Source organism: Peromyscus californicus, unplaced genomic scaffold (genome assembly GCF_007827085.1).
Source record: "Peromyscus californicus insignis strain IS unplaced genomic scaffold, ASM782708v3 Scaffold_3__1_contigs__length_106647218, whole genome shotgun sequence".
NCBI classification, from domain to species: domain Eukaryota; kingdom Metazoa; phylum Chordata; class Mammalia; order Rodentia; family Cricetidae; genus Peromyscus; species Peromyscus californicus.
In genome coordinates, this window is record NW_026294551.1 from 2,749,440 (window position 1) to 2,762,588 (window position 13,149).

General features: G+C 47.1%; 1 protein-coding gene across 4 annotated transcripts in view; it reads right to left on the reverse strand.

The window, feature by feature from the left end:
- Rnf213 (ring finger protein 213) overlaps positions 1 to 13,149 on the reverse strand; it is a 105,872-nt gene continuing 92,723 nt past the window's right edge. For all 4 annotated transcript variants that reach the window (XM_052759870.1, XM_052759871.1, XM_052759873.1 and 1 more), the window contains 11 exons: positions 11,893 to 11,984; positions 11,130 to 11,381; positions 8,395 to 8,527; positions 8,076 to 8,159; positions 7,145 to 7,325; positions 6,732 to 6,933; positions 5,641 to 5,718; positions 4,764 to 4,958; positions 4,119 to 4,208; positions 3,850 to 4,028; positions 1 to 1,704 (listed from right to left, as the gene is read on the reverse strand). In XM_052759870.1, coding sequence (XP_052615830.1) covers positions 1,551 to 1,704; positions 3,850 to 4,028; positions 4,119 to 4,208; positions 4,764 to 4,958; positions 5,641 to 5,718; positions 6,732 to 6,933; positions 7,145 to 7,325; positions 8,076 to 8,159; positions 8,395 to 8,527; positions 11,130 to 11,381; positions 11,893 to 11,984 — 1,640 coding nt within the window. In that variant the 3' untranslated portion in view covers positions 1 to 1,550. The remainder of the gene's footprint in view (positions 1,705 to 3,849; positions 4,029 to 4,118; positions 4,209 to 4,763; positions 4,959 to 5,640; positions 5,719 to 6,731; positions 6,934 to 7,144; positions 7,326 to 8,075; positions 8,160 to 8,394; positions 8,528 to 11,129; positions 11,382 to 11,892; positions 11,985 to 13,149) is intronic.

The window sequence follows — 13,149 nt, forward strand, 5'->3', positions numbered from 1 at the left end:
TTAGAAGTAACGCTCGTTTATTAAAAGGGTATAACAAAAATAATGCAATCTACTTTTGCCAGTGTTAGGACTGTATATTTTATACAGACATGGTAACACTACATAGACAGTTAAGGCTTTAAAAGTATAGCATACAAAATGAAACATCTTAATTAAAATTCTTCATGACAGAAAAAAAAATGCCTAGGTCAAAGCCAAAAAAGGCCTTCACAGCAAGAAACAGAGGGCTCAGCTGCCCTCTGATGGCTAGGGCGAGTTAAACCCCAATCTGAGGTATCACAGGAGTTTCAAGGCCAAGTTGGGAAAATCAGTGAGCCTTGTACCCCGAAACATCCATTCTGCAGGAAACCTGGGATGCAGACATCTGGGACAGGTGCTCTTCATGGTTTGGAGTAAGATGATCACTGTCGCTGTGAATACAGTCTGACATGAGTTACTGCAGGGTCTGGTCCCTGCGTCAGGCTCTGAGGAGAATGTCGGAACAGAGCCTAGTCCATCTCCTGTTGGTGCTGTGACCATAGATGTGCTCCTGATTACCAGTCTGTATTTCTGCAGCTCAAAGTCCAGTTTACTGTCTCTGTGAAGGAAATGACTTCCAGCTTGTAAACACTGGCTGTTCTTACATCACTACAAATGGTGGTGAGTGCCAGGAAGAGGATTAGTCCAGAGGGATCGGGGATCCAGAGTGGATTGTAACACAGAGAGGCAACACCTTCAGCGAGAAAGGCAGAACAATACAGGTGGGCTCGTTTCCAGCCTTCTCTCAAACTGCTTGGTACTCAGCCTTGGCTGAGACTCAAGAAAGGGCCAGATATGTGTACTCAGGGAAGCGAAGACCACTTTGAATGCTCACTGGACAGCTACACAGTAACTCTCTACAGCATTCCCCAAATACCTTTCTTTTTATTCATTGTTCTATGCTCCCAGTCCAGTGTTCTCACTGAGTGTTTGGCTTTATTCCCTTGTAATTTGGCAGTGACTTATGGTGGGGTCGACATTAGCTCTTGTTCATGTGGCCTTACAGCTTGTACAAACACCTTGGGTTTCCATGGGTTAGTGTGGCAGTTTTCATACAGCTTGGAAACCAAGAAATATGTGTGCAATACTCAAAACTTAAGGGACTGGAAGAACGAATGCATGTATTCTTTCTATTCTACATAGATAGTAGAATAGGAAAAAATGCACCACCCCCGTGTTCTCTCTCTATGCAGTCAAGTGGTGGCCATGAAACATGAGGTAAGAGGCTGGCGGCCTTAAGAGGATCAGTGTTGGTCATGAGCTGACTGTGATTCTCTTTGTTTCTTCTGGAATGTACAAGAGGCAGTTAATTACCAATTTTCTATAGCCATACACGAGGAAGTTTTGGAACAGGCGCATGTTCCAAAAATAGCTTGGCTCTCAAAAAGCCATCAGCTTGTGTGGTGTGTCTAAGCTTTGAATCCAGTGCGGTGTCCACACTTCCCTTCACAAAGGCCACAGCCTGTGTTGGGACCTGTCAATGGAGGAGGGGAAGACCTTCCTTTCCAGCCATATTTGAAGGCTGAGATGCTCTACCTCGCTTGCCGGTCCTGCTTTTGTGTGGCAGCAGCTTTCCACACTGAGATGCAGCTGGACATGAGGATCTCTTCTGGGAACTGGGATTCCACTTCTGGAAGGACATCACTCTCTTTAGTCTCCATGTAACTTACTAGAGTGTCCTTGAGGCTGTGAAACCAAGGGACAAGAGAGAGTTCTGTGACATCACAGCCCATCCAGTGGACCAAGATACCAGCCAAGAACAGACAAACTGAGAATCTTAGGTAGGCCAAGAGTTGAACTCCTGTACTGGTGTGGAAGCCCAGGGCCAACCCTCCTGTGGAGGGAGCTGGCCTCACAGCAGAGCTAGATGGCTCTTGGCATGGCTAATGTGAATAGTGGGGCCATGTGGAAAAATCAAAGCCTCACCATTGTGTTCTCTTACTCTTATAGTAAGAGACTGCAAATTCTAGAAAGGAGAACAGGGCTAGTATTTTAAGTCTAGGCCAGTAGAGACTTTTCATCTAAGTTTAGAGAATACAGATGTACACAGGCATATGCCATATAATATTCTGGAAGGAAAGAGAAAATATAAAATGATGACTGAGGAAAGCTGGAGTTTGAATGTTTAGAAGAACAGGCAGCACATGCCTATCACCCCAGCTCTTAGAAGGAAGATTGAGTTCTTTGCCTGCTTGGGCTGCAAGACCTTGTCTCAAAAAGCAGAAAGACAGGAGAAAGAGCACAGTTCAGTCCTTGCCTCACACCACACATAACTGGCCGATAAAACAAACATGTGGTGTAGCAGCAGAAAACATGAGGCTGTTTTATATCCCGGGCATGATAAGGCAGACTCTTGCTTGTGTATTTCCCTATAGATACTTTATAAGAAAAATCATCAGATTTCATTTGATAAAACTAAAGCTTGAGATCATTTATATAATCCTGATAAAAGGTTAATTTCTGTTCTATACAAAGAACTTTTCAAACCATTATGAGATTAAACAGCCAGGACTGGAGCACATGTTTGTGCTTAGTGATTTTAAGCACTGGCTGTTCTACCAAAGAGCCCGGGTTTGATTCTCAGCACCCACATGGTGGCTCACACCATCTCTGTAACTTCAGTTCCAGGTGATCAGAATCCTTCTGACCACCCCAGGGAATCAGGCATTAAAGTGGTGCACAGGCTTATATGCAGGGAAAACACACAAGCACGTGTAATAAAAGTTTGAAAAGAGATAAACAATCCCCAAATTAAGCAAAAACAGTAAAGAGCATCATTCACGAATGACTGATGAGTGTAAAATGTGCCCAGCCATTAAGTGCCTCCACAGTAGGGATGTGCACATGAAAAGGAGAAGCTGGTGTTGGACCGTTAGATTGACATGCTTGGAAGAGATGGCTAATCGTGTTCTGTAGCCTTTACACACCGGTGTGGCTTTTAATCAACTTTACAGTGAACACTTGTTTGATATAATAAGTCTACTTGTTATAAGGAGAATGTATGAGTTTGTTTGTAGTTTTCATGTAGTCTTTTGCTTCTAACTCCTGAGTGCCAAGATTATTGGTGTGTGTTACCATGCCCCATCTCTGTAGCACTGAGGAATGAATCCAGGGCTCTGTACATGCTAGGCAAACACTCTACCAATGAGCTACATCCCCAGCCTTCCTTCCTGTTTGCCTGCCCTTTCTGTGTGTGGTATGTACATGTATGTACATGTTTGTGCATGTGTATCCAGAGGCCAGAGGATGGCATTGTGTATCTTACTCTATCACTTCCCACTTTCTCTTTGAGACAGGATCTCTTACTGAACCTGGAACTTACTTTTTTGCCAGCTGGCCAGCAAGTTCCCAGGATCTGCCTGTCTTCCTCTACCACACCCCCGGTGCTGGGGATATAGGCATATGTCGTCATACCCAGACTTTGATATGGGTGCCAGGGATCTAAACACAAGTCCCCATGCTTGTGCAACCAGCAAACCTGCTGGGCCATTTCCCTAACCTCCTACCATCAAATAGAAAACTCAAGAAATTAAAACCAAAGAAGCCTGGAGTGGTGGCACACGCTTTAATCCTAGCACTCAGGAGGCAGAGGCAGATGGATCTCTGAGTTGAGACTAGCCTGGTCTATAGAATTCTAGAGTTCCAGGACAGCCAGAGCTATACAGACAAATCCTGTTTTGGAAAACTGAAAACCAAAACCACAGGTACAAAAATACCAAAGGCATGGACAATGAGCAGAAAAGGGGTCTTGGGTAAGTTAGGACTATCTTCAAGTCCAGGGGAAGCCACTGGACAACAGGGCATTCTGCCAGCAGCTATACAAGGCCATACCTCCATTTGGGGTTGAAGCTGCTTTCAGCCTGGGGGCCTCTGAGTTTCAGCACAATCATCTCATGGAGCTCCAGGAGGAAGGCGTCCAGGCCTGCCTCATTCAGAAATGTGCGGAGGAGCCTGGCGTGCTGCGGACTGAGGTCCTCTTTGTACTTCACATCAATTTCCCGAAACAGCTCCTGAAGCGAAGGATCAACAAGTGGACATTAAGACCTGGGGGACCTGGGTGCTTCCTGCTCCCTCCACAGTGGAAAGCAAGTGAGACTCACTTTCTTCAGCCGCAGCCGCTGTTCTGACTTATGTGCAGATAGGAACTGCCAGAGGGCAATGACATGTCTGAGCTGACATCTGTCTAAGGCCTGAAAGAGACACAGAACCTCAGTGGAAGGCAGAAGTCCCACATGTGTCACCCATGTGCCACACCATAGGCACATTCTGTTTCTCTTGTCGTGGGACAGCCTTCTTCACAAGTTCACCTGGCCCATCCTTAACAGTCTCCTCATTCCGCAGCAACAGAGTCATGACATCACACACTGCAGACCTGCAGTGCTCACAGATGGTGAGCTCCGCCTAGATGGTCAGCATGGACCATGTGTTAGTTACTCTGCTGTCTCAAGTGTGCTGTGTGCATGGTGGACCGATAGTGTGAGGAATGCTCTTGATTTTTCTCTTTTCTGGGGTTCCTACATTGATGCATGGTGGAATTAGGTAGGAAGCCATGCCGATTTCCCATGTAATACCTTTCAACAGGACACCCCTCCCCGTTCTGAGACATGGTCTTGCTTAGTAGCCCTACTATGGCTTGGAACACACTCTGTAGCCCAGGCTTACCTTGAACTTGCAATCTTCCCGCCTCATCCTCCAGAGTACTGGGATGACTGGTATATACCACCAGGCTCAGCACTAGCATTTACCTTTGAAATCAGAGTTGTCTGATCACCCATCTGTAGGACATCTTGAATGTACACATTCAGGTCCATGCCAGGATCCCCGCCAGCTGTGCTCAGGAAACGCAGGGTGACTTCTGTCATAGACAGAGCTTCACAGGCATCGCTGTAGGACTGTAGCTGTCCACTGATGGCACTGATGGCTGAGTTGGTGAGTGGGTTCTGAGAACAAAATGCAAGGTTAGGGTTATGGTTGGGCTTCTTGTTTCTCATCAAGAGAGAAGAGGTTAGCTTTGTCATTGCTCAAGCTAGAGCTGGGACAGGCTCTCCAGAAAGCACACGGCTGACTCTCAGTGCACACTAAGTACAGGCAGCCCTCCAGACTCCACAGAAATAGAGACAAACTCAGGGAACCTCAAAACAGCCCTATAGCCAGGCAGTGCTGGTGCACGCCTTTAATCCCAGCACTCGGGAAGGAGAGGCAGGTGGATCTCTGTGAGTTCGAGCCCAGCCTGGTCTACAGAACTAGTTCCAACACAGCCAGGACTGCACAAAGAAACCCTGTCTTGAAAAAAAAAAACAAGAAAACAAAACAAAACAACCGTAGGAGGAGACATAGCTATTCAGCTCTTTCTCAGACTTGCTAGGAAAGAGCAGGGACACACTGAAGTTCTCTGGCTGTTTAGCCTCAACGTACACAACTGTGATATGTTATTAAGAAACCTGCTCGTCAGTGTGTTTAAACTGAACAAGAAAGTTTGGTGAACTGCTGCCCTGCTTCCCTGTGTAGACAGCCTGGGCTTACAGGAGTCCCGGTTCTTCAAACACTGAGATGCTAGAGCTCACAGTAGACACAGGATGAGGCTGGAGCTATCTGTAGTGGATAGAGGGCTGTCAAGAGCACCTGTGCCATTTTGTTCTTGATGTTCAAGAAGAGATGCTCGTAGTCCCAGTCATGTCTGTACACCAGGGTGGGTATGCCCTAAATTGAGAAAGAAACATTCTTTAGAGGTGAAATGCACAGTGGGCCCTCAGCTACTCAGGGCGTTCCTGGGAAAGGCAGCATTGCTGTGGGATGTCTGCTGAAGACACTGTCTTTGGAAACAATGACAAACAGGTGCCAGCCCTGCTACGGTGGCTCCAAAGACACCACCTGAGAGAACACTGCACTCCACTGCGTATACACGGGGCCCCGGGAGGGACAGGTGGAGGGGACAGCTCATTCTTCAATAACTGTTAAGTATAGACCTCAGACAACAGGGCTCTCAGAGTGAATCAGAAATACCTCTGGGCTCTAAGCCACAGCTTAACTGGAGGCTATGTGATAAACTTGTGTATATCTCTGGAAACAAGTAAACCTACATGTAATGTATCTGACTGGACTGGAAGGATCACCAGCTCTCCAGATGAGAGAACAGAGATGTGGCTCTGCCATTGTGTGCCGTGGGTGGTAGGAATCCTATGTGTAAGGGCAGACAATTGAGTTAAGGTAATGGAAATCTGAACTGGAGCCAGACCACAGGGCCTTTGGTGGCAGGTGAAGGGAGGCAGTAGGATGCCATGCAGGACATCCATAACAGAGATGATCCAGAGAGTAGCAGGACAGATGGCCAAAGTGACAGGCTATGGCAGTTAGAGGATGAGGACACACAGAAGGCACACTGGTCCCTGGGCATAGAGTGCTGAGGACCAGGGCAACAATGGCAGAGTGCCTTGGTGGTGTCATTAACTGTGGTAGAAAAACTAAATGCTAAGTCCACTGAGACCAGAGGCTGCCTTTGGGAGACTGAGGTGCAGATTGTGGTACAAAGATCTTGAGATCACCACAGCCAGGAGACTGATGGAGCTGTGGCCATGCATGCTCTGGGTGGCAAGGAGATGATCCAGAGGGGATTGTGGGTGGTTAGTGCACACTTGTGTCCCTCAAAACACACAAAGGGACTCTTATTCCTTACAGACATACCAAGCACATAACTAGAAGCAGGCTCAGCCTACCTTGAGGGTCAGCCTGGGCTTGCCCTGGAGGAAGCGGCTGCTGATCTGCCGCTGGATCTTCTCTAGGTCAAACTCTTGTGAGGTTTCTCCACCCTGATGCACTTGGTACTGGCAGTTGGAGAGAATCAGTGGAATCAGGTCCCGTTCCACGTCATAGCTGATGACATGCAGGTCAGTAACCTCAGAGGTATCTACAGAATAGCTGAGGGACACAGACACACGATTGCTATTGAGAGCAGCCACGTGGGGACACGCCTGCTGCAGCTCTGTGGTCTGAGCAGGTGAAAGCTGTTTATCTATGGAGGGTTCTGGAGAGCGGCTAAGGGAGGTCTGCCGTGGAAGAGCAGAAGTTGGCAGGCGCTCAGGAGCCTAGGGCTGGACAAGCACCCCCATCAGTTGCCTTGTGCACACACCTGTTGTTTTCCTCAGAGAACTTCTGCACCATGTAGACCATGTGGTTGTGCAGGCTAATTAAGTAGCTGACTAAGGCAGTTGCACAGAGGCCCAGGCCCCGTCGGCGTGGAAGGATGACCTCAAATTCAGCATCCAGATCCAACTCGGAGCGGCAGAAGTCTTCTGGTAGCTTGATCTCACCTGGAAATGACAGGGTTATTCCTTAGCGGATAGGTAAGCTTTGCCCCATGCTGTTTCATCAAGGTGAGGGAAAGAGGCACACAGACTTGGTCCGAGCAGCTAACACAGAGCAGGGTGCTCGTTTGAAGGTCTTGCCTCTAACAGACATGCTGACAAGTTTTCAAGAGATGGATTCAAGAAGATGGAGGCATCTAATGCCATCATACTTCTGAGATCCTCTGTGCTGGCTAGTCTTATACCAACTTGACACAAGCTAGAATTTAGAGGAGGGAACCTCAATTGAGAAAATGCCTCCCCTCATAAGATCCAGCTGTAGGGCATTTTCTTAATTAGTGATTGATGGAGGAGGGACCAGCCCATTGTGGGTGGTGCCATCCTTGGGCTGGTGGTCTTGGGTTCTATCTATAAGGCAGGCTGAACAAGCCGTGGGGAGCTAGAGAGTAAGCAGTAGCCCTCCAAGGCCTCTGCATCAGCTCCTGCCTCCAGGTTTGTGCCCTGCTTGAGTCCCTGTCCTGACTTCCTTTGGTGATGAACAGTGCTGAGGCAGAAATAAGCAACATAAACCCTTCCTCCCCGACTTGCTTTTGGTCATCCTGTTACATCACAGCACTAGTCACCCTAAGACAGCCTCCATCTGAAGACACCTAGAGAGCTTGCAGGGTGCTGGCTGTGACAGGTAGAGCTGAGCTTCGGAGCAGTGTGTGTGTAGCACATCCTGTTGGGACACTCTGCTGGGGGGAGGACACTTACCATTGGTCTCCAGTGACCGCCTCAGCGCGTTCCATGTGGACAGAAAGACAGTGATCCGATCCTGGAACTGCTTTATCAGCCCGTCTGTTGAGTAAAGCATTTGTTAAGAACCGTGACAACGACACAGCCAACTGCTGACCCACCCGGTACGAGCTCTGGACAGACCCAACTCTGCTTTCCTGCTGCAGCTGAGCTAGCTGGAATTAGTGTCGCCTCACCTCATGCTGAAGCACATCACACCTGTTACTGAGCCCTCGTCCCTTCCTCTGTTAAATTTAGAGGGTCCTGATTTCCTTTCAGAGCTTGGGCAGAGTCATACCTGGTGGGTGACTTCCAATAAAACCTCTGATGGAACTGTACTCCGTTTCTGAAACATTCTGGAATCGTTTCACTAGATCTCTTTGTAGGGCCAAGATCTCAGGCAAGAATTTCACCAGCCTTAGTTCTGCTTCCTGCAGAAAGGAAGACGGTTTAGTAGTGATGCCTCTTATTCACCTAAGGAATGCTGTCAGGCACGTACACTTTGTGAGTGCTGGGGGATTGGTGTGCTGATTTCATTTGGTCAGAGTTCCATTTTACATAGTGATGTACCCTAGAATTTAGAAACAGGAAAAGGGTCACCCCATTCTTTCTGTAAGTACCCACAAATGGCTTGCAGTGTTACACTGTTCTACACACAGCCCACCCAGAGCCAAGCCTATGTGCCGAAATCCAATGGGACTGAATCCTGTCTCATCTGGTACAAAAAAAAAAAAAAATCAACCCAAGATGGACCAAATATCTAAATGTAAGACCCAAAACTGCCAGAAGAAAACAGGGGAAACATGCTGAAGTGAAGATTGGTTTCTGGGCAGGAATCCAAAAGCACTAATTAACAAGTGGGGCTCTGCCAGTCTGGAAACCTTCTGTTCAGGAAAGGAAGCAGTCAATGGGGTGAAGACAGTCTACAGAATAGAGGTAAAGATTTACCGTTTGCCTTAAACTCATGTGCAGAGTATGTGAAGAACTCCAAAACAATCCGAACAATCCCATTAAAAATGGGCAAATGATCTGAAAAGATACTTCTCAAAAGAAAAGATGGCCAACAAGTATATGAAGAAATGCCACATATCACTAGTTATCAGAGACCAAGCAGAGCTGCGCTGGATACCATCCCCCACTTCCCTTGTCAGCAGGCGAGTGAAGGAAAGAGCAAGTGGCAGATGCTGGCCAGGATGTGGAGAACAGGGAGCAACATTGTAGTTGAGTGTAAATTAGAACGGCTATTATGGCCAAGAGTATGGAGGGTCCTCAAAACCTTAATGTTAATTACCACAAATCTAGCCTTCCTTCTGGTTATATACTCAAAGGAAATGAGATCAATAGACCAAAGACACACATGCACATCCACGTTTTCTGTGACTTTAGTAACAAGAGCTAAGACAGTTTCAGCCTAGATGTCTGTCAGCAGATGAATGGACAGAGAATGTGTGTCATATATCTCAAAGGCAGACACTCAGCCACAGAGCACAAGATGAATAAAATCTTGCTATCTTCAGAAAAATAGATACAGTTGGTTTAGGTCACTTAACTTTTTAAAAATTTTTTTTTTTTGAGACAGGGTTTCTCTGTGTAGCTTTGCGCCTTTCCTGGAACTCACTCTGTAGCCCAGGCTGGCCTCAAACTCACAGAGATCCGCCTGCCTCTGCCTCCTGAGTGCTGGGATTAAAGGCATGCACCACCACTGCCTGGCTACATTTGTTTTTTAATATTTATTTATGTACATGAGTTCTATGCATGCTTGTCTGCATGCCAGAAGAGGGTATCAGATCCCATTATAGATGGTTGTGAGCTACCATGTGATTGCTAGAAATTAAACTTAGGTCCTCCAGAAGAGCAGCCAGTGCTCTTAACAGCTGAGCCATCTCTCCAGCTGCAAGAGGTCACTTTAGTAAATGAAATAAGTCAGAATCAGAAAGATAAATACCACACACTCATATGTACAGGCTAAGAGAAGTCGACTTAGAGGCAGGACAGTAATCACCATTCTACTCCACTGGTCCATCATGTTCCATGTGGACAGAAAGATAGTGATTTGATCATGTGACCACTTGCTCAACCCATCTGTTGAGCAGCATTTGGAAGGAAGAGGCAGAAAGGTTGGTAAAAGGAAGGTTGGATTTATCAGTGCATTCTCTGTGCATGTGTAGAAATGTTACACAGAAACCCTTAGTGTGTATATTTTTATATTTAATAATTATAATTATTAAAATTATAAAGATAAAGAAATGGTTTCTTGTACCCATATGACTGAGTGTGTGAGAAGGTGTTGTAAGCAAAAGGCCAAGCAGTTAGTAGTGGCTATTGTTCCAAAGCCTCAGACCTGAGCTCCTTCAGGCAAACAAAACTACCCAAGAGAAGTCACAGCATTGACAGGAGGAGATTACTTTAGTGAACACCAGGAGTTTCTGAATCACTGTGCTAGCCACAAACACTGGTCCTCAGGGAAATAAAAAAGACCACTGTGGACAAGAAATCCAGTAGATACAGGAACTGTGTGTGTTTCTGGGTCTTAGACAGGATTGCTGCATCTCATAGCTCTCCAACCTGCTTCCAGCTCGCATTCCCAACTTCAGTCTATGCCTAGAAGGTTTAAAGGTTGGGAGGAAGTCTTTACATTTTTAATAATATTTGCAGTCAGCACGCACTGCAGATAGCCATCCACTCCAAGTCAAGAGGATGAGACATGACTCGAGACCTGTACCTTTTTTTGTTGTTGCTGAGTGGCCAGGTAGCCTCCTGGCCCTCAAGTTCTCTTCAGATGACCACTGACCAACTCACATGTATTTTACATGTGACTACGCTTCAGATTGTCTGAGACTGTAGGCAAGGGCTGAAGACCTCTCTTTCTCCTGAGTCTCTGCTACCAACTTTCCATTAGAGCCACAGCACTGGCAGCTGCTCAGAGCTCTAGCCTAGGAACCACTATTCTGAACAAAGGTTCAGGGCTTCCTGGTTCCTGGGAATCATCTGCACAGGAAAAGCAAGGTCACCCAGGAGTCACTTGTACCTTACCTTCTGGAGGAAGTGCCAGAGAACAGGCACGGTTTCTTTGCCATTTTTCTGTTCCACAATATGCTGCAGGTACTCCACTGTGATCTTCTTCCTGCAGCTCCAAATCTTTGAGCATTGAACCACACTTTCTTGGGGCAAGTGAGGCAGGAAGGTTGCTGGGTCCCCATATATGATTTTGGTCACGGGGTTGGAGCTGATGCGCTCATCTTGGCTGATAAGAGCATTTACAGCTGCCAAGGTTTTGTCAAGATGCTGGATGAAGAAAATGATACAGAATTCTCGACTGCAACACTGTTGCACACAGGCTGGGACACCGATAACTTTACTGTGGCTCCCCTCCTTATCTTGCCTGTCCCATTGCTGGCTTCTATTACAATCCAACTGTACTTTGTTGCAGGGGTTTGCCTCCTTGGATACAGGGGGACTAAGAGGCCTGTACCCATTGCTTTTCTTTCATCTCCTTCCTCACTTCATTTGTGGTATGCCTCCTTCCTCTCAGTGATGTTCTTATCCGACAGAAGAGTACTTCATCTCCAGCCGCTGTGCATCCTAGCATGTCTCTCTATAGGACAGCAGGTCTGCTTTGTACCCTCATCTCCTGCCATCCACAGTGATGATAAACAGGCTATAGGTTGAGGATACTGAAATCTGAGGCTTAGTAGAGGCTCCTGCAGCCCTTCCCCAGGGATGATGGGCAAAGTCTGCTCAGCAGATGTGTGGGAGACCCTCCTCCTATCCTAGAGAAGTGGCAGTGACAGCTCACCTCCAATTCAGGTAGAAGAAGAGCTTCAAAATGCTTCTCCCAGTTGTTTCTGCAACCTTTGCTTGACAATTCTGCACTAAAATTTAGCTTCCCTACAAATAAAATAAGAACGTGTGGGTTTCCCTAGAACAAGAGCCATAGCAGCCTGCACAGAGTAAGCATAAAATACGTGCCAACAGAACGTTCCATGTGGGGGATGTACTTTCCTAAGTACCCTGAGGATGTTGAGTCCTGATGCAATCATCTGCTGCTGCCACCTTTGACACCTCCCCCTCAGTTCCTCTGAGCCCACTGCTGCCACCACCAGCCACTCCAGCTGCTACCCCAGACCCACAGCCAGAGCAGGCAGGACCCAGGAGGGTGGGTGGTGTAGATCCTGAGGTAGTGGCAGGCTTCTAGGACTCCCTCACACCAAAACAATGGACTTTCAGGAAAATGAGGTTTTACTAAATAGTAAATACCCTGAAAATCCAACTGGGGAGGCGGGCCAAGAGGAGTGAGTTTCCTGTTTGCAGGTGGCACTTTTTGTTGTTATTACCTAATTTTAAAGTAACACGGTAGGTCAGGCATGGTGGCACATGCCTTTAATCCCAGCATGCCAGAGGCAGAAGCAGGTGAACTCTGTGAGTTGAGGCCAGCCTGGTCTACAAACTTAGTTCCAGGACAGGCAAGGCTTCACAGAGAAACCCTGTCTCAGAAAGACAACAAACAGAAAGCCCACCGTGGACTAGAAGGTTGGTTCCGTGGGTAAAGGCACTTGCTCTGCAAGTCTGACAACCTGAGTTGTATCCCAGGACCCACAGAGAACCTGATGTGGCGGCTTGCACCTGTTATTCAGGTACTTCAAGAGCTGGATGGAGCTGGTGACAGGAACATCCCATCAAAGCTCACAGGCCAGCTGGCCTTGACCATGCAAAGCAGCAGCACAAGAGAGACCTCCTTTCAACAAGGTGGAAGGAGAGAGCTAACTCTAAAAGTTGTCTTCTGACGTACACATGTGAGGCAGGTGTGCACCCCCACCCTAATAAAGTAAACATACAGTTCTCTTCACATTGATGATTTGGGAGGCAGAAGCAGGTGATCTCTGAGTCTGAGGCCAGCCTGGTCTACAAGTGAGTTCCAGGACAGCCAGAGCTATTACACAGGGAAACCTCATCTCAGAAAACAAACAAAAAAACCCCAAACAAAGTCATTCTCAATAATGCCGTCTCCAGTGACATTCATTACCTTTCTCAGTAGATTTAGACGGTTAGGACA